At 52.2% G+C, this 24,143-nt stretch overlaps 2 protein-coding genes across 2 annotated transcripts in view; one reads left to right on the top strand and one right to left on the bottom strand.

The window, feature by feature from the left end:
* BRSK1 (BR serine/threonine kinase 1) overlaps positions 1–4,494 on the bottom strand; it is an 18,648-nt gene extending 14,154 nt beyond the window's left edge. The window contains 4 exon segments of the mRNA XM_074307256.1: positions 701–786; positions 873–947; positions 950–969; positions 4,160–4,494. Of these exon segments, the coding sequence (XP_074163357.1) occupies positions 701–786; positions 873–947; positions 950–969; positions 4,160–4,289 (311 nt within the window). The 5' untranslated portion in view covers positions 4,290–4,494.
* A 14,677-nt stretch (positions 4,495–19,171) lies between these two features.
* Positions 19,172–23,613, top strand: ZNF628 (zinc finger protein 628). The gene is made up of 2 exons (XM_074307253.1): positions 19,172–19,666; positions 20,239–23,613. Exon 2 carries the CDS (start codon positions 20,244–20,246, stop codon positions 23,544–23,546), a length of 3,303 nt encoding a protein of 1,100 aa, XP_074163354.1. The 5' UTR covers positions 19,172–19,666; positions 20,239–20,243; the 3' UTR covers positions 23,547–23,613.
* The last annotated feature ends 530 nt before the right edge of the window (positions 23,614–24,143 follow it).

Raw genomic sequence — 24,143 nt, 5'->3', positions numbered from 1 at the left:
GTGTGCACATGTATGTATGCGTGACTTGTGTGTATGTATATGTGTTGTTTGTGCATGTGTGTGTATGTGCTCTGGGCCTGATGGAAAATCTAGATTGAGAATTACAATTCCCATCATCCTCTGGGGCCATGCTGTTCAACAGCCTGAGCAAATCCACTTTGGGGGCTTCTGGGAGTGACAGGCAGGAATTTGGGAGAAGGTCAGCGGGAGTGCGATTTTTAGCTGGGACTTTTTCTCTTTCTGGTCCTCAGCAGTAAAAGGGGGCAGGAGAGTGGACTCCATGGCCTCCAGGGAGCTTTCTGGTCCCGGTGGCCCATGACTCTGTGCTTCATCTTAGGGGTCAAGCTCCCCCTCCCCCTGCAGTCCAGCTGCTCCCTGGGGTCATCCTCAGGGGCTGGGACAAAGGGCCATTCTCTGGGGCCTGGACATCTGGGCCGTTCTCCCCCAGCAGAGGGGAGTGCAGACCCTGGGCCTCTGGGAGCCCCCCCCACCCCCTGGGAGATCACCTGCCCTCGTCATCCAGGAGCGGCCTCGGGGCTCTGTTTCCCCTGGCCTGGGCTGTGGAAGGGGCTGACCCGGCTCCCGCAGGCTCTGCCCTGCCCCCTTGGGGGGGAGCTTCCAGCCTCCCTTGGCCATCATGGGGCAGGGCAGGAGCTGGGGGGGAGGGGAGGAGGAGGGAGGGCTGTCTATAAATACCTACAAATATTTCTTGTTCTCGTAGACATCGTGGAGCTTGAGGACGTGCGGGTGCTCGATGAGCTTGAGGATGGCGATCTCCCGTTCCACCTTTGGGGGCACAGGCGGGGGTTTGGAGGTCACCTCAGGCCCCCCAGCCCCAGAGGTCACCCCAGCCCAGCCCCCGGCCCCCTCACCTTCATCAGCACCGATTCGGACAGTTTCTCCCGGTTCACGATCTTGATGGCCACTTTCTGGCCAGTGATGCAGTGGTGACGCCCAGTTTGACCAGGCCTGCGAGGAGGAGGAGGCTCGGTTGAGAGGAGAGAAGGGTAGGGGACTCAAGCTTTGTCGCCTCTACTCCCCCTTCCCCATCCCATCACCCCCTTTGCATGGTTCTCTATCCCCAAGGCAAAAGGCATCTCGGGGGGTCTAGAACAGTTCGGCCCCCAAAATGGGTCTCATCCATGGCGGTTCCCCTTGCAGAACTTGATTCTTTGTTACAAGGGATGGGGAGAGGAGGGGAGACATGGAGGGGAAATGAAGGTAACAGAGAAGCAGAAGCGAGCCGATATTGCCATTGGCTTTAAAAATCCCCATTAGGAGGCTCGGGGCTCCCAAGAGAGGGGTCTGGGGACTCCCCCACGCCCCCGCTCCACTGGAGGGTCTTGGGGACACCAATGCTCAGCAGAATAGGGCTCTTTTGTACCACTTGAAGGTTTACATAGATTCTCTCCTTTGATCTGCACGACAAACCTGGGAAGTAGGGGCAATTATAATCTGCTTATAGTGGGGAAAATGGAGGCAGGGGCTAAATGACTTGTCCAAAAGCACACAACCCAGGAAATATATGGTCTGAATTTGAATTCAGAGTTCCTGACTTGAAACCCCCCCAGCAGCAGCAGCAAGGCTAAACCGACTTGTCCGCCAAGCCCGTCTGGTTATTCTAGTTGAGGCTGGGTAGAGCGGGGCAATCCCCCTAGCACAGGGCCTGGCACTTTGGAGGCCCGGAGGCTATTTTTCCTGTCTGCAATCCCATGTGGCTCTAACGGTGGGATTCTGCGATCTGGCAGGGGCTCAGGGAACGCTCCCCTCTTAGCTTCTCCTGGTCAGGCTGAGCACTCCAAGGTCCTGCAGCCCACGGAGGCCACGTGACTCCGCCTCCTCCCGATGCCTCCAGCTTGTGTCAGTCCTCCCACAACTGAACACAGCGCTTGTGCTCCAGTCTGTCCCGGGGAGGGGACAGAGGCACCAGCACGCCCCCGTTCTCAAGGGCTCAAGGTTGCACTGTCCCCTTTGACCCTTCTCCTCTAGGGGATGGGACACACACAGCCCCTTATCTCTGACACATACACACATATATGTATACACTCCGATAAACACATATACACACTCACACATATATGAAAACACACACATACACCATATTTACACACACACACTCTCACACAACACTCACACACATACACCATATTTATACACACATACTCTCACAAACACATACACACACACTCTCACACAACACACTCACACACATACACCATATTTACACACACACACACACTCTCACAAACACATACACTCACACACATACACACATATTCACATACACACACACTCTCACTCACACTCTCACACACTCACACACATACACCATATTTACACACACACACACACACTCTCACAAACACATACACTCACACACATACACCATATTTACACACACACACTCTCACATACACTCACACACATACACCATATTTACACACTCACACTCTCACACACACTCACACACATACACCATATTTACACACACACACACTCTCACAAACACATACACTCACACACATACACCATATTTACACACACACATCTCACAAACATTCACACACATACACATATACACATTTACACACACACACATACACCATACATACATACACACACATACACCATATTTACACACAACCACTCTCACAAACACATACACTCACACACATACACCATATTTACACACTCACACTCTCACATACACTCACACACATACACCATATTTATACACATACACACACATACACCATATTTACACACAACCACTCTCACAAACACATACACACACTCACACACATACACACATATACAAAAACACATACACATAATTCACATACACACACACTCTCATAATACACACATATATCAAAACACAAAACACATACACACACATACATACAAATATCCTCAAGCAAAGGTTTAAGTAAGGAATTATCAAGGATGGCATGGAGGCGTCCTTTGGCAAGTACAAAGACCCTCCAGGATTGTGTGACCCCCAGCTACAGCCTCAGAGTCGGAGAGTTAAGGGAGCTCTCCGAGCCCACGGGCCCAACCCTTACTGGGGAAACAGGAAGCCCCTTGACAATTTCCCTCCCGAGGCTGTCCTGCCTGGGCTCCCCTCTGACCTGTGTTGGCTCCCCCCTCTCCCTGCCTCCTCCTCTCTTCTCCCGCCCCTCCCTGGTCAGTTCCTCCTTGCCGGTGGCCCTGAACGGCCGCCTGCCTCAGCTCCCACTGTCCTTCATCACATCTCCCCCCGCCCCATGTCTCTGACCCCTTTTCTTTCAGAGCGACCTCCATCCTGCTCCTTTCCTGTCGACCATCTCTGCCCTCTCCTTCAGCCTCCTCCCCATTTGTCCCTCCGGCCAGCCCGGCCCGGGTAGGCTCTTCCCTGCCCAACTCTCCCCTGGCCTGTGTCTTTCCTGCCTCAGCCTCCCTCCCCACCCTGAGGCTCCCTGACCCACATCTCCTGCCCTCTGTCTCTCTGCCCCAAAGCCGGGGTCCTCCTGCTGCCCCCTCCCTCCTGGCCGGCCCCCCCCCTCCCTCCTGGCCTGCCTCCCTCATCCCTCCTGGCCTGGCCCCCCCCACCCCCCCTCCCTCCTGGCCTGGTCCCCCCCCTCCCTCCTGGCCTGGCCCCCCCCTCCCTCCTGGCCTGGTCCCCCTCTCCCTCCTGGCCTGGTCCCCCTCTCCCTCCTGGCCTGCCGCCCCCTCCCCTCCTGGCCTGCCGCCCCCTCCCTCCTCGGACTTCCCCCAGGCTAGTCCCGGCTCCCTCCTCTTTCCCTGCAACCTCTGCCCTTGGGTCACGGCAGGTGCAGAAATGAGCCGGGCCGGGGTCAGAGCAGAAGGGAGGGCAGGGGTGTCCGGGCCGGCGGGGAGGGAGCACAGGGACGGCGGGCAGAGGGCTGGGGGGGGGGGGCGAACTTCGGGTGAGAACAGCTCCAAGTTTAGCCCCGGGGCAGCCAGCGGAGCGTGGGAAGCAGGCGCTCCCGCCCCAGCCTGCGGCAGTGACCTTCCGGCGTTTGGTACCCAAGTCCCCACCCAGCCCGGGATGCAGCCGGTGCCTGCCCCGCCCTGGGGCCTGGGGCCCAGCCCGGATCCCCAGCAGCCCCGTCCCTGCTCCCCCCCCCCCCCCGGCCGCCCCAAGGGCCCCGCTCACCTGTCTGTCCCTTGCCCAGCGTCTTCTCGAGCCGGTAGGGCCCCACATACTGGGCGTGCTGAGGGGGGTGAGGGTGCGGTAGGTGGTAAGCCGGGCCCCCGCCTCCGCCGGTCTCCTTGGGCCCCGACATCCCCGCGGCGGCCTTGGTCCCGGCCCCCCGCCCGCCGCCGCCTCCCCCTCGGGACCGGCCTGATGCCCCGTTCCTGTCCCTGCGGCGGGGGCCGGTGGCGGCGGCGGGCGGGGCCCCCCGACCCCCCGCCTGCGCCCCGGGGCTCCCCAGGGGGCCGGGCCCGCGGAGCCGGGGGAGGGGGGGCTGTCCCGGGGGGATCAGGCCCCAGGAGGGGCCATGGGGCCCCCCCCTCCCCAGCCCGTCCCCACCCGCCCCCCCCTTTGGGCCTCCCCCGCCTGGGGGGGTCTGAGGTGCCGGGCGACTGATGCTGCAGGCGACGGCCCCCCCCTCCCCCCCCTGTGCCCTCTCTCCTCCTCCTCCTCCTCCTCCTCCTCCTCCTCCTCCTCCTCCTCCTCCTTCTCCTCCTCCTCCTCCTCCTCCTCCTCCTCCTCCTCCTCCTCCTCCTCCTCCTCCTCCTCTCCACCTCCCCCCGCCACCACCGCGTCCTTTCTCTCTCGCCCGCTGACATCACCATCCGGGGACTCCCGGGCCCTTCCCCACAGTTAACCCTTTCGAGAGGGGGTGGGGATGGGGGGAGTCGAGGGAGACCCCCTTAGAGTCAGGGGTAGGCAGAAGTATGGAGGAGGGAGAGGAGGAGAAAGACAAGGAGAGAGGAAAAGGGGAGGGAGGATGGATGGAAAGAAAGCAAAGGATGGAGAAGAGAGAAAGATGCATGGGGTGCGACCGTGGAAAGAATGCCGAGATGGAGATGGCAAAGCGCAGGCTGGGCAGAGAAAAAGAAAGCCCGATAGACGGCTGGAGGAGAGAAGAGAGACAGGAAGAGATGGGGGAAGATAATGGAGAGAGGGAAGGCTGAGATGCAGGGGGACAAAAAGGGAGCCGGGCAAGGAGAGATGAAAGGGAAGGCAGAGGGATGGAGACCGACGTGGAGAGAGAAGGCTGGAAAGCTGGAGACACAGGCAGGGGAGAACTACAAAGTGCCAAATGAGAGAGAAGAGCTAGAAGAGAAAATGGGGAAAGAGGCCCGGAGAGGCACAGAAATGGGGAGGGAAAAAATGAAAAAGGACAGTAATGGAAAGAGAGATGGAGGGAGATGGCAAGAGAGCGCTGAAAAGAAAGTGAGATGAAGACCGGCCGAGAGCTGGAGAGGCACCCATCCTAGAAACTCAGAGGCGGACATCTGGTCCACCTCACACTAGCTAGAAAGCCCCACCTAGAACAGAGGCAGAAAAGGGCCCCCCTCCCTGTACGGCACCTACCATCTCCCAAGGCGATCCATTCCACTTTGGGACAGTTCTCATCCTTAGAGAGTTTTTCCTCACATTCACCCCCTCCAAACCCCCCGATCTACTTCCCCGTAACTGCCACCTGTTCCTCCAGCTCTAATTTCCCCTCCACATGGTATTTCTTCAAATGCTGGAAGCTAGTGAGCATGTCTCCCCAAATCTTCTCTTCTCCAGGCTGAACATGGGAGAGGGATAGACAGAGCTGAGGAGCGGAGGGCTGGAGAGGATCACTCAGAGGGACATGGAGATTCAGAGGCCTCAGAGGGATGAAGATACACATGGAGAAGTGAAGAGAGGGTCAGAGACATACTGAGAGAAATGGACAAAGGAACAGAGCAACACGGAACTGAGGACAGAGAGAGACATGAGATGGGGGAATGGGGAGAGGAAGAGAAAGGCCCAGGCAGAATTCAAAAGAAAATTAAAGGTACAAAAAGATGCAGAGATAAAGAAAGCCCAAGCATGGAAAGAGACAAAGAACGAGAGAGATGGAAACACAGAGAAATAGAGAAATAAAGTGAGACATAACAAAAAATGGAGGGATTATAAGACAGAGGAGGACCTGAAGACGGGGTGGCGGTCAGAGGTGTGGTGTGGAGTGGAGACACGGGAAAGAAGGAAGAGAGACAGAGAAGTACAAAGGTGAACCCTGGAGGCCGGAGAGACAGAGAGATGGGATCGGGGATGGTGAGAGGAAGGGGAACAAGGAAGTAGGGGGTGCAGGGCAGAAGGAGAGATTGAGGGAAGGAGGGACAGTATCAGAGAGAGATGGAAACTGACAGCGAGGGAGGAGGAGGGGGAGGAAGAGGACAGAGTGTCTCTGTCCATCAGTGACCTTGAGTTTGCATCGACATTCCTCCCAGTTTCATCCTCAATGCGGGGCCCTTTGCCAATGTCTGTTGTTTCAATTTCCAGGATCCAGCTTGAGGCCCTTGCTGTGAATTCACTCCCACAGTCCCTCCCTAAGTTCAGACCCTCATCTTTTCCTGACTAAGTTATTGTAGTAGTCTCCTAACTGGCCTCCCTGACTCCAGACTCCCCATCGTGCCTCCACAATCTTTCTGGGCTAACTCCCTCAACCCCGCTCAGATCTCGTTCCTCTGTGGTCACTGATAAGATAAAGTGTGAGAAATGCTAGCGTTGCCCTGCCATCGAAGGCCCTCCAAAGTCTGCCTTCCATCTGCCTTCCCATGTCACCTCACCTCGCTCTTTTTCAGGCGTCCTGTGTTCTAGCCATACTTTCCTCTACGGTCCTCTGTAACTGCCAGGTTTTTTCTTATGTTGCTATTTACTGAAGCCCCTTTATTCCTTGAAGGTTCCGCTCTGTCCATCAATCAAGAGACATATCTATGGTGTGCCTATGTGCCAGCCACTGGGGAAAGAGACAAAAAATGGAAACTTGCTGCCCAAGTGGATAATGGGATAGTGGTGAGGAGTGAGGAGAAGAGAACCAGCTGGGTTTTTCCTGGATCAGAAAATATCAAAACACCAAAATATAAATATGCAAAATAAATAGCAAATAGCTTGAGGGTGAGCTCAGGCAAGGCAGCTTGGAGCTTCTAAGCTGACCTTCAGAGAAATTTGGAATTCTGAGAGTTACTGGTAAGGAAAAAGAGCACTCTAGGTACGGGTCACAGGTGTTCTGGAACCTGGGAAGTATGGGATGTTTATGAAGGGCCAGCACCCCTACTGGGCTTATATCCCAAAGAAATACCAAAGAAGGGAAAGGGACCTGAATGTGCCAAAATGTTTGTGGCAGCTCTTTTCATAGTGGCTAGAAGCTGGAAGATGAATGGATGTCCATCAATTGGAGAATGGTTGGGTAAATTATGGTATATGAATGTTATGGAATATTATTGTTCTGTAAGAAATGACCAGCAGGATGAATACAGAGAGGCTTGGAGAGACTTACATCAGAGACTTACATCAACTGATGCTGAGTGAAATGAGCAGAACCAGGAGATCATTATATACTTCAACAACAATGATACTGTATGAGGATGTATTCTGATGGAAGTGGATATCTTCAACATAGAGAAGATCTAATTCAGTTCCAATTGATCAGTGATGGACAAAAATCATCCACACCCAGAGAAGGAACACTGGGAAAGGAGTGTGAACTGTTTGCATTTTTGTTTTTCTTCCCAGGTTATTTTTACCTTCTGAATTTAATTCTCCCTGTGCAACAAGAGAACTGTTCGCTTCTGCACACATATATTGTATCTAGGCTGTACTCTAACATAATTAACACGTATAAGACTGCTATCTAGGGGAGGGAAAATTCGGAACAGAAGTGAGTGCAAGGGATAATGTTGTAAAAAATTACCCAGGCATATGTGCTGTCAAAAAAAGTTATAATTATAAAATTAATATAAAAAATAAATAAAAATAATGAAAGACAGTAAAAAAAAAAAAAAAAAATGAAGAGCCAGCATCTCTGGTGGAAAGTCTGTCCAGCCCTTTTCAGGCTTCTCTTCCACCATGGGTGTCCACCTGATTCACCCAACTCTCTCCTGTGGTTCCAAGAAGCATAGTAGCCTGGGCAGTGGCCACACTTTGGTAAATGTCTCATAGATCGGCTAAACCAGGTGGAGAGTGACCAACAGGCCTCAGACCCATCAGTGAGTTAGTGGGCTGTCTACCCCAACCTTCATCTTCCTGGGCCCATGAGAACATTTTCTTCCAATGGCCATGGAAGAGACGGAAGCAGACACTGTGGGATGCTTTGGCAACTCCAAAATCATCCACTGGATCTTGGACCGTCCCCCGTCATTAACTTTGGTCCTGCCATTGGATTTTGATAACCGTAGAAGAGGCAGTGAGATTGGCAACTCTGGGCAACTCTGCCTCCCTTCAATCCGACTCAGGAACAAGTCGAGACAGCACCCCATGTTGGTATTGGTCCTTTTCTACGAGGAAGGACAAATGACAAAAGTGTAGAGATGGGAGATGGGATGCTGTTTTGGTTTAGTAGTAAGTCAGGGCACAGAGGAGAACAACAGAAACTAAGCTGCAGGAAGTAGGAAGACCAAACTGGGAAAGGCTGGACCCGGTCAGGAGAAGAGTCGGTCATCCTGGAGACTTCCTACATTTCCTGAGCAAGGGAACTTGGCTCAGATTTAGGCTCTGAGCAAAGTCTTCTCCTGGAAGAATGCCATGGACCCCTCTCCAACAGAAAGTGCTCCTCAGTTCCTCAGAAGCAACCCTTGGCCAGGAGCTCACATATTCCCTCCTGCCTTCTCCTCCCCAGTAATAATAACTGACATTGATGGAGCTCTTGAAGCGGGCAAAGCAATACGCTGTACATACACTACATTGAAATGCCAATTAGTCAATTAATGAGAGGCCTGACATCTTTATCTCTTTCAAAGTTCCCATCGCAGTGGGAGCAGTGTTCCCCAGAACATCAGTGGTGCATCTGCATCAAGAACTGAAGAAAAACTAGACAGAGTGAGAAAAACTACTTCCTGGGGGCCCCGCAACCAGGTGGTGCAGTAGATAGAGAACCCCATTTCTTAGATTCAAATCCAGCCTCAGACCCTGTATCATGTGACCCTGGGCAAACCACTTCCTCCTGTTGACCTCAGTTTATTCATCTGTCAAATAAACTAGAGAAGGAAAAGGCAAAGTGCTGCAGTATACTGGTCAAGAAAACCTCAAGAGACATCTTTTTTTTTTTTTTTTTTTTTTTTTGGGGGGGGGAGGTTGAGGTTAAGTGACTTGCCCAGGGTCACACAGCTAGGAAGTGTTAAGTGTCTGAGACCAGATTTGAACTCGGGTCCTCCTGAATTCAGGGCTGGTGCTCTATCCACTGCGCCCCCTAGCTGCCCCAAGCAACATCTTTAAGAGGCAGACATGACTGGAAAACTACTGCAGCATTATTGAGGAGGGGATTCATGCCCCTAAGAATCTAGGGGAGGGGGGAGGGGGAAGGAGGAGAAAAGTTGGAACAGAAGGTTTTGCAAGGGTCAATGTTGAAAAATTACTCATGCATATGTTTTGTAAATAAAAAGCTATTAAAAAAAAAAAAAAAAAAGGAATTGCATGTGGTCTCTACAAAGGGAGAAAAAGATCTCCATTCTCTCAGCTGTGACTTAGATCTGCCCACGGGCTCTCTGAGCTTCAACCAACTTTCCCTTGTGTATTCTGTTAATTTCTGTGGGTCTCCATCTCAGTATCTCTCTCTCTCTCTCTCAGACTCTTGATCTCTTAGAGATCTCTTTTCTTAGTTCCAATCTCTTACTTGGTCATTGCTGTCTCTGTCTCCCTCACTGAGGGACAGTTGGAGATTGCCCAGGTTCCTGCCCCATTGGCCCAGGCCCCGGCCCCTGTATTCCCAGAGTCACACAGCTAGTAAGGATGGGTAAAGACTTTGGGACTAGGCCTCGGGCAGTGTTAGGGAGCCAGGTCTGAGGCCTTTCAGTTACCCTCAGCCCGGTTTAGCCAGCCTGCAGAGGCCGTTTAGCCAGGTGTGCCTACTGCATTTGCTTTAGCTTCTTGGCACTAGGGCCACCAACATAACTGCAGGGACCAGGAGCAAAAGTGGGGACAAGAATGAGAAGAGATCCCAAGAGCTGGAGAATGTCCGCTGGCACAGAAGTAAATGGAGGCCCAGGGGTGGGCCTCAAACACAAATATATCTGCCTTTTATTCCCTCTTCATCTACTGGGAAAGTGCCTACAGGCCTTTACCTAAATGCCTGCATTTCCCAAAAGGGAAGTAGAGGGAGTTTGGGATGGCTAGGGGCAGAGGGCTCCAATTGGGCTGAATTGAACAATTTCCCCTTTTTTTTCTTAATATGACTAATAAAACTATTTGGCTACAGTAGATTAGTTGCTTTTATCTAGTAACTGAAAAGAATTGTTTACAACTGTTTGGTTATGTATACATGTCTTGTATTTAATTTATACTCTGTCATATTTGACATGTATTGGTCAACCTGCCATCTGGGGGGAGGGGAGGGAGGGGAAAAATTGGAACAAGGGGTTTGGCAATTGTCATTATTGTAAAATTATCCATGCATATATCCAGTAAATAAAAATTATTAATTAAAACAAAAATTAAACAAGCCTTAACACACACACACACACACACACACACACACACACACACACACACAGAATTGTTTACTAAATAGTGGAAATACTGGATTCCAAAAAATTTTTTCCCCTCATTTTTCCTTTTTTATCCAAGCTGCATTGATTTCATTCATGCAAAAAGTTTGTAAAGTTCATGTAATCATTTTCTAGGTGTTGAGGGTTATCTTTGCATGTGTAAAGATAACAAGATAACAGCACTCAATTACATAGCACATTAAGAAGTGCAAGCACTTAAACAAATATTCTCATTTGTCCTCACATTAACTCTTATTGTCTCCATTTTGCAGATAAGGAAACTGAGGCAGATAGAAGATAATGTTGTTGCCATTAATACAATTAATTAAAATAAAAAGAATTAGGGGCAGCTAGGTGGTACAGTGGATGGAGGATCCGCCCTGAAATCAAGAGGACCTGAATTCAAATTTCACCTCAGACATTTAATACTTCCTGGCTGTGTGACCCTGGGCAAGTGACTATTGCCTCAGGGGAAAAAAAATTATTTTTTTAAAAGTCCATGTAATTAAAATTAGGCCAGGTAGGAATGCCTAGCCCTAGGGTTCTAAATTTTTCTTTCTTTTTTTTTTTTTTCCCTGAGTCTGGGGTTAAGTGCCCAGGGTCACACAGCTAGGAAGTCTTAAGTGTCTGAGATCAGATTTGAACTCTGGTCCTCCTGAATTCAAGGCTGGTACTCTATCCACTACACCACCTAGCTGCCCCCCTGGGGTTCTAAATTTTAATGACGTGAACAATATTTCATTTTCTCCCCAATCCTTGTTATGTTCAGAACCCTGCCAGAGTGAGTTTTATCTTGCTCTAAGCAGCTAATATGATAGAGCCAGAAGCTTCCTGACACTGGCAGGCCAGAGTGAAACTAGCAAAACCACATAACTGGTGACTTAAGCATAGAGCGTGTGGTAGACAACTCCGATAATATATCCCTTCCCTTGCTGGATAATTAATATAGTGATACACTGTTTTCTTGTGGGCTTAAGGAAGGAACTACAAGTAAATTGAGACATTTTCTCATTACCGTAGTGCCCCAAGTGATTATAGGGGGGTACTTACTAAGTATCCATGTAGCCCACAGATCTTCCCATTTTTAATGTAGTAACCAGCAAGAAACACAAGGAAATGCATGCAGTATAATAATTTAGTTTCCAGAGGAAAGTAATGGTAACAATTGCCATTCATGTTTGCAAAGGGCTTTATATTTGTTAACTTACTTGATCCTGACCACAGTGCTAAAGTAGCTACAGGGTCATGGAGCTAGACACAGACCTAAGAGCTAGAGTCTGAGGCAGGATTCTGACTTGTGTCCCTGCCTCCAAGTTTTGCCCTCCATTCACAGGTCACCTAGCTGCCTAGTAGAACAAAGAGCAGCCCCATCTAGCCCAATCTATCTTTTTTTTTTTTTTTTTTTTTTGCCCAGGGTCACACAGCTAGGAAGTGTTAAGTGTCCAAGATCAGATTTGAACTTGGGTCCTCCTGAATTCAGGGCTGGTGCTCTATCCACTGCGCCACCTAGCTACCCCTAGCCCTATCTTGATCTCCATAGTAACTAAGGATCCAAACAGTACAGACTGAAAAAAAAAAAAAAAATCTCTAGGTACACTGCGCCCTGGCTTTGGGCAGTTCTGCTCAGTGAAACTCTTGGGCCAGTTTTCCAAGTATCCAGGCTGGTAATCAAGAAATGATTGGATTTACAATTAATTTAACCATACTTCAAATAATAGTTCAAGAAATAATAGGGGAAAGTAGATTTAGGAAAAAGAATATGAGTGGCAGGAAAAGAGCTCAATTAAAGAAATATTTAAGTGCCTTAAGACTGTCTGGGATCTAATCAAAAGTCCTGCAATAGCCCTGAAGCTGTGATCTCAGGAACTTTAAAATGCAGCACATGGAAGAGAGCTGCTCAAGGGAAATGCCTGAAAAGGGTGGCAGAGAGAGCAGCTCGGCCCAGCTCTGCTTTCCACTGTTTTTACCTTCTTGAATCTTAAATTATTTCATATTCATATTATTTGATATAGAAATAATTCACCACCATCACCACCACTACCGCAGCCCTGTGAGAACGGCAATACCACCAAGGCAGAGAATCTATATTTTGACTCGGTTTCCCCAGTGCTTAGAAAATGCTTCATATATGGCAGGTGCTCAGTAACTGCTTTTTGAGAATAGTTAAGATGGTCTCAGAGAGCAAGATAATAAAGAACAAGACCCCAGCAAAAGAAGAATTCCCTGGTAGCTAGGTGGGCCATAGGGAGGGGAACTGACAAAAGGGGGTCTTTGTTGAATTTCTGGCTTTGACAGGATTATCTTGATCCCATAGTTACATATACATATACAATCAGGAGCCCACACTATAGATTTCAACACTCTTTCCCTCCAGGTTATTACTTTCTGAGGGTTACCTCACTACGAGCCCTTTCCCATAAAAGGTCCCCCCTTCTCCTTTGTTAATTGTGATTTCTGCAAGGGAACTTAGCCCCCCTCCCCTTCTGGTGTCATAATAAACTTTTGTCCCTTGACTTAAAGATGGCCGAAGCCGGTGGATTCTTTCTGGATGATTCCCCACCTTCATGGCTTCTTGTACCTCATCAATACCATTAAAAATGAGAAGAAAATGAGATCAAGTACTTTTCACAAACATGGAGATGGTGAATCCTTAAATCAAAATCATCCCCAAGGACAAAAATACCTAATTTTAATTTTGCTGTTGAGTCATTTCAATCATGTCTGATTCTTTGTGACCCTGTTTTTTGATTTTCTTGGCAAAGATACTAGACTGGTTTGCCATTTCCTTCTCCAGCTTATTTTACAAATGAGGAAACTGAGGCAAAAAGAGTTAAATGAAAGCTAGCAAGTGTCTACAGGTCCTCCTAACTCTAGGACTTGGCACTCGATCCATCGATTTCAACCTAGCTGGATTGCTTTTGATTATATGAACTTTAAAAGCTTTTATGTGAATGAAATCAATTTAGCTTGGATAAAAAAAGGAAAATGTAGGAAAAAAAGGTTAATATCCAATATACATAGGGAATTAACAGGTATGTTGTTCCCAAATGGAACAGAGGTCAGGGTAGGAAGAAGTAATCCTGAAAGCAACAGCAACCAAAAAGAGCTATTTAGAGAGGAAATGAAAGCTGAGCCAAGGAGGGAAAGGCCCTTTGTTTCAAGCTGGCTGGGAGGACAATACCAGAGAGAAGGTAGAACGGCTCCATTTTCATTGTTTCTGTTTGGCCCTCAAAGAACCGCTACACTGGAAATGGGAGAACACAAGACTGACAGAGATTTGCTCCCCAAGATAACAGTGCTTAATTACATAGCCCATTAAGGTGTGCAAGCATTTAAACAAATATTATCTCATTTGATCTGGACATTAACCCTTATCATCTCCATTTTGCAGATAAGGAAACTGAGGCAGATAGAGGTTAAGCAAATTGCTGGATTTGAATTCAGGTCTTCCTGACTCCAGCCTGGTACTCTACTACCTAATTGATCTTGATGAGCTCTCCTCATCTTGCTCAGATGGACTATGTCCCTGGGTCCTGAAAGAATTGTCATGTGTACTTGCTTTCCATTATCTTTCAAATATCACTGACATTGGTTCACAATGTCAGTGATATTTGAAAGGTAATGGAAAGCAACATTGGAGAAAAGCAAACATCGTCCTGACTAGCAAAAAGAGAAGGGAACAGTCTGTAAACTTGAAGTCAGAAAGCTTTACTTCCGGTCCTGAAGCCATTTCTGGAAACAGATCAGTGAAGAAGCTGGAGATGACCTAGAAAAGGAAGTGATGATTCTAAAGAGCCAGACTGATTTCATCAAGCACAGATTATACCAGACCAATCTCACTGCCTTTTTTTGACAAGATTACTAAACTAGTCATTATTGAGTCATTTTGGTATTTGTATCTGACTCCTTGTAATCTCCTTTGGCATTGTTTTGGCAGAGATAATAGAATGGTTTTGCCATTTCCTTTTTCAGGTCATTTTACAATGAGGAAACTGAGACAAAGAGGGTAAAGTGACTTACCCAGGATCACACAGCTATAAGTGACTGAGACCAGATTTGAATTCAGGGAGATGAGTCCTCCTGACTCAAGGCCCAGTACTCTATTGTTCCACTTATTTGCCCTGACCTACTAGGTGAGAGAATGCTGTAGATCAGAGTTTCCCTGGATTTCTGTGACGCTTTTGGCAATTTATTTTATATTCTTCTTGTGGAGAAGACAGAACAATTTAGATCAGGGGAGGTTGATTCAGATAGTCAGACTCAAAGAGCATAGCATAGCTCTCTTGGTTGAGAGTTAATGTGGCAGGGAGCAGCTAGGTGGCAGCTAGGTGGCACAGTGGATAGAGCACCAGCCTTGAATTCAGGAGGACATGAGTTCAAATGTGATCTCAGACACTTAACACTTCCTAGCTGTGTGACCCTGGGCAAGTCACTTAACCCCAGCCTCAGGAAAAAAAAAAAAAGAGTTAATGTGGCAGGAAGATCTCCACTGGAGGCCCAGGGATCTTCACTTGGTCGAATAGTTTAGTTACTGATTTGAATAAAAGCATAAATGGCATGGTAACCACATTTGCACATGTCACAAAGCTGTCAAGGAAAACTTACATACCAGATGAAAAAAATCACCTTCCAGATTGGTTAGATAGTAATTGCTCTGAAAAAGATCTGAGGGCTATAGTGGACCACAAGCATGGGTCCACTTGCATGATTCACCCAGGAGTGAGAAGTAGCAAGGAGAACAAAAAACCCATCAAATACCAACTTGGGCTGCAATTAGAGAAGCAGAGCTTCTGGGAATAAGAAGGTGATTGTCCCAACGTCCTCTGTCTTTGGCCCTCAGGAAAGGGGCAACCATTCTAAGTTCTGGGATATGTATACAATGGAATATCAATATTCTATAAGAAATGATGAGCAGGCTGGTTTCAGAAAAGTCTGGAAAGACTTAGATGAACTGCTGCTGAAAAAAAGTGATCAGGAGATCGTTGTAAACAGTAATGATCAGATTGTGTGATGAGCAACTGATGGCCCTGGCTTTTCCCAGCAACGATTCAAGGTAATTCCAATAGACTCAGGATGGAAAATACCATCTGCATCCTGAGAGAGAATCGTGGAGACTCAATGTGGATGGAAGCTCAGTATTTTCACCTTTTGCTTGTTTGTTTCTTGTTTGGTTTTTTTTTCTGCCCTTTGGGTCTGATTTTTCATACACAACATGATAAATATGAAAACATCTTTTTAAAAATGGCATATATTTAATTACCTGCTGTCTTATGAAGGGGGGGTGGAAGGTAAGGGAGGGAGGGAAAACAATTCAGAACACAAAATCTTATAAAAATGAATGTTAAAAACTATCTTTACATGTATTTGGAAAATAAAATACCATTGGAAAAAAATTTTAAAGAAAGAAAGTTGTTTTTTTTTTTCTAAATAGCATTGATTCTGTCCTCCCTTATGTACTAGAAAAAAAAAATCATGCTCAGAAGAGCAAATATGTGCTGAAAATTAAATACAAGCTAAATACTGAATACATAGTGCATAGACTTTTTTTATGGGATTTATCCAAAGCAGTTCTATGGGAAAATTTACATTTCTTTCTTTTCTTTTTTTTTTAAATTAAAGCTTTTTATTTTCAAAACATATGCATGGATAATTTTCAACCTTTGACCATGCAAAACCTTGTGTTCTACATTTTCCCTTCTTTTCCCCCCACTCCTTTTCCTAGATGGAAAACAATCCAATATATATTAAACATGTGCAATTCTCCTATACATAGCTCCACAATTCTCTTGCTGCACAAGAAAAATCAGATCAAAAAGGGAAAAAATGAGAAAGAAAATACAATGCAAGCAAACAACAAAAAGAGTGAGAATGCTATATTGTGGTCCACACTCAGTTCCCACAATTCTCTCTCTGGGTGCAGATGGCTCTCTCCACGGCAAGACCATTGGAACAAGCCTGAATCACCTCGATGTTGAAAAGAGCCACGTCCATCAGGATTGCTCTACCTTTAATCTTGTTGTTGCTGATACATAGACATTTTTGAGGAAGCAGCAAGGGGGCCTTCATGCTTCTCCAGGCCCCTCTCCTGCCTCTTTAAACTTCTTTCTCCATCATGTCCCCCTCACAACTGGGTCATGTGGCTAGACTGCCAGTCTTCCATGTCTCCCACCAATGCCAGCTCCTTCCTCCTCCGTTTTCTGCCTTTCCAGTTCCTTAAGTGTCCCTGGCACCCATTTGTCAAAAGGACCCTGAAAATGTGGCATTGGAAAGGTCCAGTTCTAGGTCTGTTCCAAGGGGTGTTCTCTAGCCAGGGTCTGGGTTGAGTATGAGGAGGGGGACGCTCCCCTGATTATATCTGTTATATATTATATCTGCATGTCGTTCACTCATGTCTGACTCTTGTTTAGGATTTTCTTGGCAAGGATATTGGATATTGGAGTGGTTGGCCATTTCCTTCTCCAGTTCATTTGAAAGATGAAGAAACTGAGGCAAACAGAAGTGATTTGTGCAGGCCCCTCTGTCTGACCTAGGGTAATAAGTATCTGAGGTCACATTTGAACTCAGCTCTTCCCGACTCCAGGCACTGCACTGACGTCACCATAATATTCATTACACATAGACTTTGCTGTGAGTAGTGGACAATGGGGGAGAATGGGAATCCTGGGGGCAGGAGTGGCCACTCCACTCCCAAAAGCTGCCAGCCCTAAAGGTGGGCGGCAGCCCATTTCCCTTCTACTGCATTATTGGGAGGGGGCTTTTGTAATGTTCTCTCTAAAATGTACTGTTCTCTGTTGAGGTTTTCTTGGGGCCTCTGGGAGCAGCCTTTGTTTCAGTTTACCACCCAAGTAGCCAGGGGTTAAAGTTCAAATCCTTTATTATCTTTTTCAAAATCTTGTCTCCTTCACTTGGGGCTCAGCTAGTTTTTCTGGAGGCCTGCCTCTCTCCTTGGTTCCGAGAACTGGAGCTCCCGCCTGCCTTCTCTGGCCTCTGAATCTCCCCGACTGTCTCTGAATCCAAAGGTTTGTGCTTCAGCCTGCAGCCACCACCACGGTGGATGATGGGATGCATCTGTCTCAGCCCTGGGAGACTCTGGTGGGCCTGTCCTGCCTGGCCCTGAGAGCTGCTCCCCTAGAGGCTCCACACTGAGTATATCAGCATTTTTACTATGTACTATACCATACTGAATAGATCTGATGTATATCAATCATTACACCACTAGGAAACCATCATTTGTTGTAGGATTAAATCGATGCTAAACTAGATTTAACCACAGTCTCTTCAATCCCGCTCAGTACCCCGTTTCAAGTTGTGGCCCATAGCATCTCCTTGTAGGATTAGCAATCACACTGAACAATGGTTAACTAGATAAATTAGATTAGTTAGATAAGTTAGATTAGTTAGATAAGTATCTTCTCTATCGATCCACTGAGTTAGCGCCTTGTAAGCATCCTTTGTTTCAGGTTCAGCGTTCTGGCCCATACCAGTCTTTGGCAATCTGAGGGCTGCTTCCTTCAATGCAGGGGTGCCTCGGGCTGCAGTGAGCTAGGGGCGCTGGGGGTGAGAGGTGTGGAACTCCCCGCATGGGGAGGGGTAAGGGGCTCCCCTCCGAGGTTGCAGTGAGACCCATGAGCTTGAATGGATGTCCAGAGAAGGCTTACTAGGAAGGCAGCCTGTTCCAAGCCTGGGCTCCCAGGGGGTACCTGTTTGAATTCAAAGGTGCCCTTAAAGCAGCAGGATTTTTTTTGGGGGGGAGGTTACTGTTAACTGGGCTTCCTCTCCAGCCTGGAGCTGGAAGGGGCAGGACCAACGGTCCTGGGGCTGAGGTCCCTTCCTCCAAGCTTGTTCCTGGGGAGCTGCCAGGGCCTGAGGATCCCTGGCTGTGTACGGTGGGCAGGGGGCTTCTGGCCCCTGCCCTGGCCCCCAGCTCATCCGCCCCCCCGGGCCTGGATCTTCCACTGGGGCTAGGCTTCCTAATTCCACTCGTGACCCCTTTTCAGCCAAGAAATTTTTCCACGACCGTGGGCGTATAGGGATACGAAACATTTACTGATAATAAATGAGAGGTTTCTTTTCAAACAATTCTTAGTCTCTATATAATTTGACGAGAGGAGTGCGCTTGTCTATTTTTATAGAAAGAAGGAAACCTTGGCAGAACACTAGCTCTCTTTCACCGCTGCTCAATCTTTAACCACCCCCACCTTCACTTCCGGGAACCCTAGGGGGGTCCCGACACACTTTAAGAAGCTGTGCTTTAGATCGTGTGAGTGAGGCCTGGAAAAGACAGAAAGTCCCGCCCAAAGCGGTCTCCTCTCGAGCCACCAGCCTGCCTCTGGGGCGGTAGCAGCCTGGACGTCCCCAACCCCAGCAAACAGTCTGGGGAGTCGGCGGGGCAGATAGTCCTTCACAAGAACTACCAATCCCAGAATGCACAGAGGCCCCGACGTCCAATCTCGCAAAGCCAGAAGTACGCGTGCGCGGGAGCCCTTGTTCGCATCACGGGGCGAGCATGCGTCGGAAGTACGGAAGATTTGAGACCCAAACAGGAGACAATAAGACGCAAATGAGCACGCGCGCTGACGCAAGAGACGGAGCGATGAAGAATCTCAAGTCTTTGAAGGGTCTGAGGCGTCGGCCTGAGGGAGATTGCGCGTGCGCAGTGATTCGACTCGCGCGGGGTGGAGCCTAACAATTTAAGCAATCTCGAAGCGGAATCTGCGATCATGCGCACTGTAGCTCACTTTGAGCCCAGCTGGGACTACCGGTCCCAGAAGTCCTCGGGGCGGCCAATCAAGTTCGCGCATGCGTGGTGACGCATGAGGGAGACAGTTTGTGTGCGCGGCCGCCGCCGATCAAGCTTGGCTGCCTCGCGCCGGGGCCTTTGGGAGGCTGTCCTCCCTCCCCGGCCCTCCCGGAACTCCCACCTTCCTAGCATCCCCCGCCTCAGGGCCCCCCGTTTCCCCTAACCCCGAGGCCTCAGGTAAGAAACCGAGAAAAGGACAAAACCGATGGTGTGGGGGGGGTGTTGGGGAGGGAGGAAGGGGACCTGGAAGGGCGTGGCCGGCGTGACCGGAAGGGGTGGGACTAAGCAGGACGTGTGACGTCTGTGCTTAAAGGGGAGTTTCTGCCCCCTAGGCTTGCCTTTGGTCGGCAGCAAAGTAATCTGCCTTCTTAAAGGCTCCTGTCAGATTCTTAAAGGGGCCAGAAGGGTTCATGAGAATGGAGGGAAGGGACTGTGACCCATGGCCGCGTTTGCAAAAGGAGACATTGAGGCCCAAGGAGGGAAGCAGAAGTTCCCCTTGTGCCTCAGTTTCCTCCTGAAAAAAGAAGGGGTGAGCGCTGTCTCCATTCATCTCCCACCTCTGCGCCTTTGCCCAGGCACCTGGGTGCCCTCCCTGGAAGGCTTACCCCTTTTCCCTAAGCAGCACGTGTTCCCCCCACACACACTTTGCCTGGAACCTACTGCTGCCCCCTCATCACCATACTGACACGTGTCTCCCCTGCATCCAGTAGGTGCCTAATAACTGCTTCCCGCCTGTCTGACCCTCACAGGTGTCATGGTGGGCTCCCACCTTGACATGGCTCCAGCCCCGCCTGCCGAGGGGCCTGGGGAGCAGGCGGCGCCCCCCACGGGTCCCCCGCCGGCACCCGCCCAGTACGAGTGCGGGGAGTGTGGCAAGTCCTTCAAGTGGTCGTCGCGGCTGCTCCATCATCAGCGCACGCACACGGGCGAGCGGCCCTACAAGTGCCCCGACTGCCCCAAGGCCTTCAAGGGCTCCTCGGCCCTGCTCTACCACCAGCGGGGGCACACGGGCGAGCGGCCCTACCCCTGCCCTGACTGCGGCAAGGCCTTCAAGCGCTCGTCCCTGCTGCAGATCCACCGCAGCGTGCACACGGGCCTGCGCGCCTTCACCTGCGCCCAGTGCGGCCTGGCCTTCAAGTGGAGCTCCCACTACCAGTACCACCTGCGCCAGCACACGGGCGAGCGGCCCTACCCCTGCCCGGACTGCCCCAAGGCCTTCAAGAACTCGTCCAGCCTCCGCAGGCACCGGCACGTGCACACGGGCGAGAGGCCCTACCCCTGCGGCGTCTGCGGCAAGAGCTTCACCCAGAGCACCAACCTGCGGCAGCACCAGCGGGTGCACACGGGCGAGCGGCCCTTCCGCTGCCCGGCGTGTCCCAAGACCTTCACGCACTCCTCCAACCTGCTCCTGCACCAGCGCACCCACGGGCCGGCCGCGGCCACGGCCTCCGCCCACCGCTGCGAGCCCTGCGGCAAGGTCTTTGCCTCTGATGCCTACCTTCAGCGCCACCTGCAGACACATGCCTCCGAGGCCCCCCCTCCGCCGCTGCCCCCACCCCCTCCACCCCCCGTGGTCCCCGAGCTCTTCCTAGCAGCGGCCGAGACCACCGTGGAGCTGGTCTATCGCTGTGGGGGCTGTGAGCTGGCCTTCGCCAGCGAGACCCTCCTCCTGGAGCACCAGCCGTGCCCGGGGCCCGGGGTGGAGGCGGCCGCTGCCCAGCCCGCCCCCTTCACCTGCTCACCCTGTGGCAAAGCCTTTAAGACGGCCGCCGGCCTGTCTCGGCACCAGCAGAGCCACGGGCCGGCCGCCACGGCGCCCTCCTACCGCTGTGGCGGCTGCGACCGGGCCTTCCCCCAGCTGGCCAGCCTACTGGCCCACCAGCGGGCCCACGCCGAGGAGGCGGCGGCTGGGCGGCCGCTGCCGCAGGCCGAGGCGGCCGAGGTCACCTGCCCGCAGGAGGCCCCGGCCCCAGGTCCGGCCCCGGCGCCCCCGGGTGATCGGCCCTACAAGTGCGCCGAGTGTGGCAAGGCCTTCAAGGGCTCCTCGGGACTGCGCTATCACATGCGTGACCACACAGGTGAGCGGCCCTACCCCTGCGGGGAATGCGGCAAAGCCTTCAAGCGGTCATCCCTGCTGGCCATCCACCAGCGGGTCCACACGGGCCTGCGCGCCTTCACCTGCGCCCAGTGCGGCCTGACCTTCAAGTGGAGCTCCCACTACCAGTACCATCTGCGCCTGCACTCGGGCGAGCGGCCCTACCCCTGCGCCGAGTGCGGCAAGGCCTTCCGCAACACCTCCTGCCTGCGGCGCCACCGGCACGTGCACACGGGCGAGCGGCCGCATTCTTGCGGCGTCTGCGGCAAGAGCTTCGCGCAGACCTCCAACCTGCGGCAACACCAGCGGGTGCACACGGGCGAGCGGCCCTTCCGCTGCCCGCTCTGCCCCAAGACCTTCACGCACTCCTCCAACCTGCTCCTGCACCAGCGTACCCACTCCGCCGAGAGGCCCTTCGCCTGCACCGTCTGCGGCCGGGGCTTCGTCATGGCCGCCTACCTCCAGCGCCACCTCCGGACGCACGCCCCGGCCCCCCCGGCCACGGTCCCCCCGGCCACGGCTGCGGCTCCCACTGCCACCCAGGATGTCCACGTCGTGCCCCACCTTCAGGCCACCCTGTCGCTGGAGGCGGGGCCAGGCCCGGCCAACCCAGCCAATTCACAGACCTTCCTGCTAGTGCAGACGGCCCAGGGGCTCCAGCTCATCCCCAGCAGCGTCCAGCCCCCGAGACCCACGCCACCTCCCCCTCCACCAGCCCCACCCAAGGTCATCCTGCTGCCCGCCTCTGGGGCTAGGTCCCGGAAGGGTCCAAAGAACAGTGGGAAGGCAGACCAAGCGCCTGGGATGGTCTGGCTCCCGGGTCCCGGGCCGGTTGGGGGACAGGGAAGTGGGGGCAACATCTCCGGAGGCGGGGGGCAGAGTCTCATTGTCCTACAGAGCGTGGCCGGTGGAGAGATAGGGCCGCAGGAAACAAGTGGGGTTCGGCTGCAGTCTCTCCGGCCAGCACAGGAAGTGACCACGGTCCAACTACAGCCCACCCAGGAAGTGACCACGGTCCAGCTGCAGCCCACCCAGGAAGTGACCACTGTCCAGCTGCAGCCCACCCAGGAAGTGACCACGGTCCAGCTGCAGCCCCTTCAGCCGGCCCAAGAAGTCACCACGGTCCAGCTGCAGCCTCTCCAGCCAGCACAGGAAGTCACCACGGTCCAGCTTCAGCCCCTCCAGCCGGCACAGGAAGTCACCACGGTCCAGCTGCAGCCCCTCCAGCCGGCACAGGAAGTCACCACGGTCCAGCTGCAGCCCCTCCAGCCGGCACAGGAAGTCACCACAGTCCAGCTGCAGCCCCTTCAAACGTCCCAGGAAGTCACCACGGTCCAGCTGCAGCCATTGCCCCCCACCCCAGATGTTTCCCTGCAGCTCCAGCCGGTGGCCGGCCCACTGGCCAGCCCCGGGGGAGCCGGTGGGCCAGCAGAGGGTCCCAATCTCTTTGTGGTGCAGGGTGGGGCGGGGGAGGAGCTGCTGGCTGGCCCCGGGCCCGGTGGAGAAGGGGGCTCCGGTGATGGGGGCGGGGGTAGTGGAGGAGCCGTAGTCCAGGACGTGCACTTTGAGACTTTGCAGACGGCGGAGGGCCTGCAGAGTGTCCTGGTACTGAGTGGGGCCGATGGCGAGCAGACCCGGCTCTGCGTGCAGGGGGTCGAGACCCTCTCCCCGGGCCTGGCAGAGTCGCCCACCCCGGGCCCCCAGGGTCAGAAACTTCTCATCATCCGTAGCGCCCCCTCGGCTCCTTCAGACCTGGTGGAGAGCGTGCCGGGCCCCCCGCTCCAGCTGCTGGCCCCTCCACCCAGCCCGGCACCCGGGGCTCCTCCCGGGCCCAGCTCCCAGGTGGTCCAGGTGGTCCCTGGTTCAGGGCCCGGGCCTGTGGGCACGGCTGGCCAGCCAGCTTTGCCTTCCATTCACATTGTGCAGGCCCTGCCGGCCGTGCAGCTGGTACACACCTTCTGAGCACCGGCCGGCCTCCACATCTCGGCCTCGGCTGGGGGCCCATGTACCAATAAAGAGAGATCTCTTCCGCCCCTCTCCCCTGGTCGTCTTCATTGGGAGCGGGCACCGGGGCCGGCGCTGGCCAGCCTTCCCCTCGGGACACCCCGGCTGCACCCTGCCCTGCCTGGGCCTCCGTTTCCCAGTCTGTAAAATAAATAGTTCAACTCTAAGGCCTGCGGTTCTGTCCTTCCAGGGGGTGGGGGCAGATCACCCTGGCTGCCTGGGGCACTCCCCCCCTTCCTGGCCAGAGCCAATGAGCTCCCTCAGGGAGTTGCCTAGCAACCCCAATGCCCAGGACAGGAAGGGATGGTGAGGCAGGTGAGTGCTGCATCCCTCTCCAGGCTCGGGGCACCCCCCCAACCTGCCCCTTCACAACTTGCCCTGGGACTGTGGGCAAGGTGTTTCTTGGGGCATCCCTGCCCTGCTGGGCCTCAGTTTGCTTCTCTGTAAAATGGAGGCTGGGTGTAGGGGATCTCAAAGCACCAGTTTGGCTCCAGCGCCAGAGATGGCCTGGGATGGTGATCAGAGATGCTGCAGCTTTTCCAGCTGACCCCTTCC

This window comes from Sminthopsis crassicaudata, chromosome 3 (assembly GCF_048593235.1).
Source record: "Sminthopsis crassicaudata isolate SCR6 chromosome 3, ASM4859323v1, whole genome shotgun sequence".
In the NCBI taxonomy this organism is placed as follows: domain Eukaryota; kingdom Metazoa; phylum Chordata; class Mammalia; order Dasyuromorphia; family Dasyuridae; genus Sminthopsis; species Sminthopsis crassicaudata.
Note: the sequence above shows the minus strand (reverse complement) of the source record. Positions and strands in the feature narration are given on the sequence as shown.

Bases quoted from the DNA above. Each gene is read 5' to 3' on its own strand.
- ZNF628 (XM_074307253.1), top strand. From the start codon at position 20,244: ATGGTGGGCTCCCACCTTGACATGGCTCCAGCCCCGCCTGCCGAGGGG.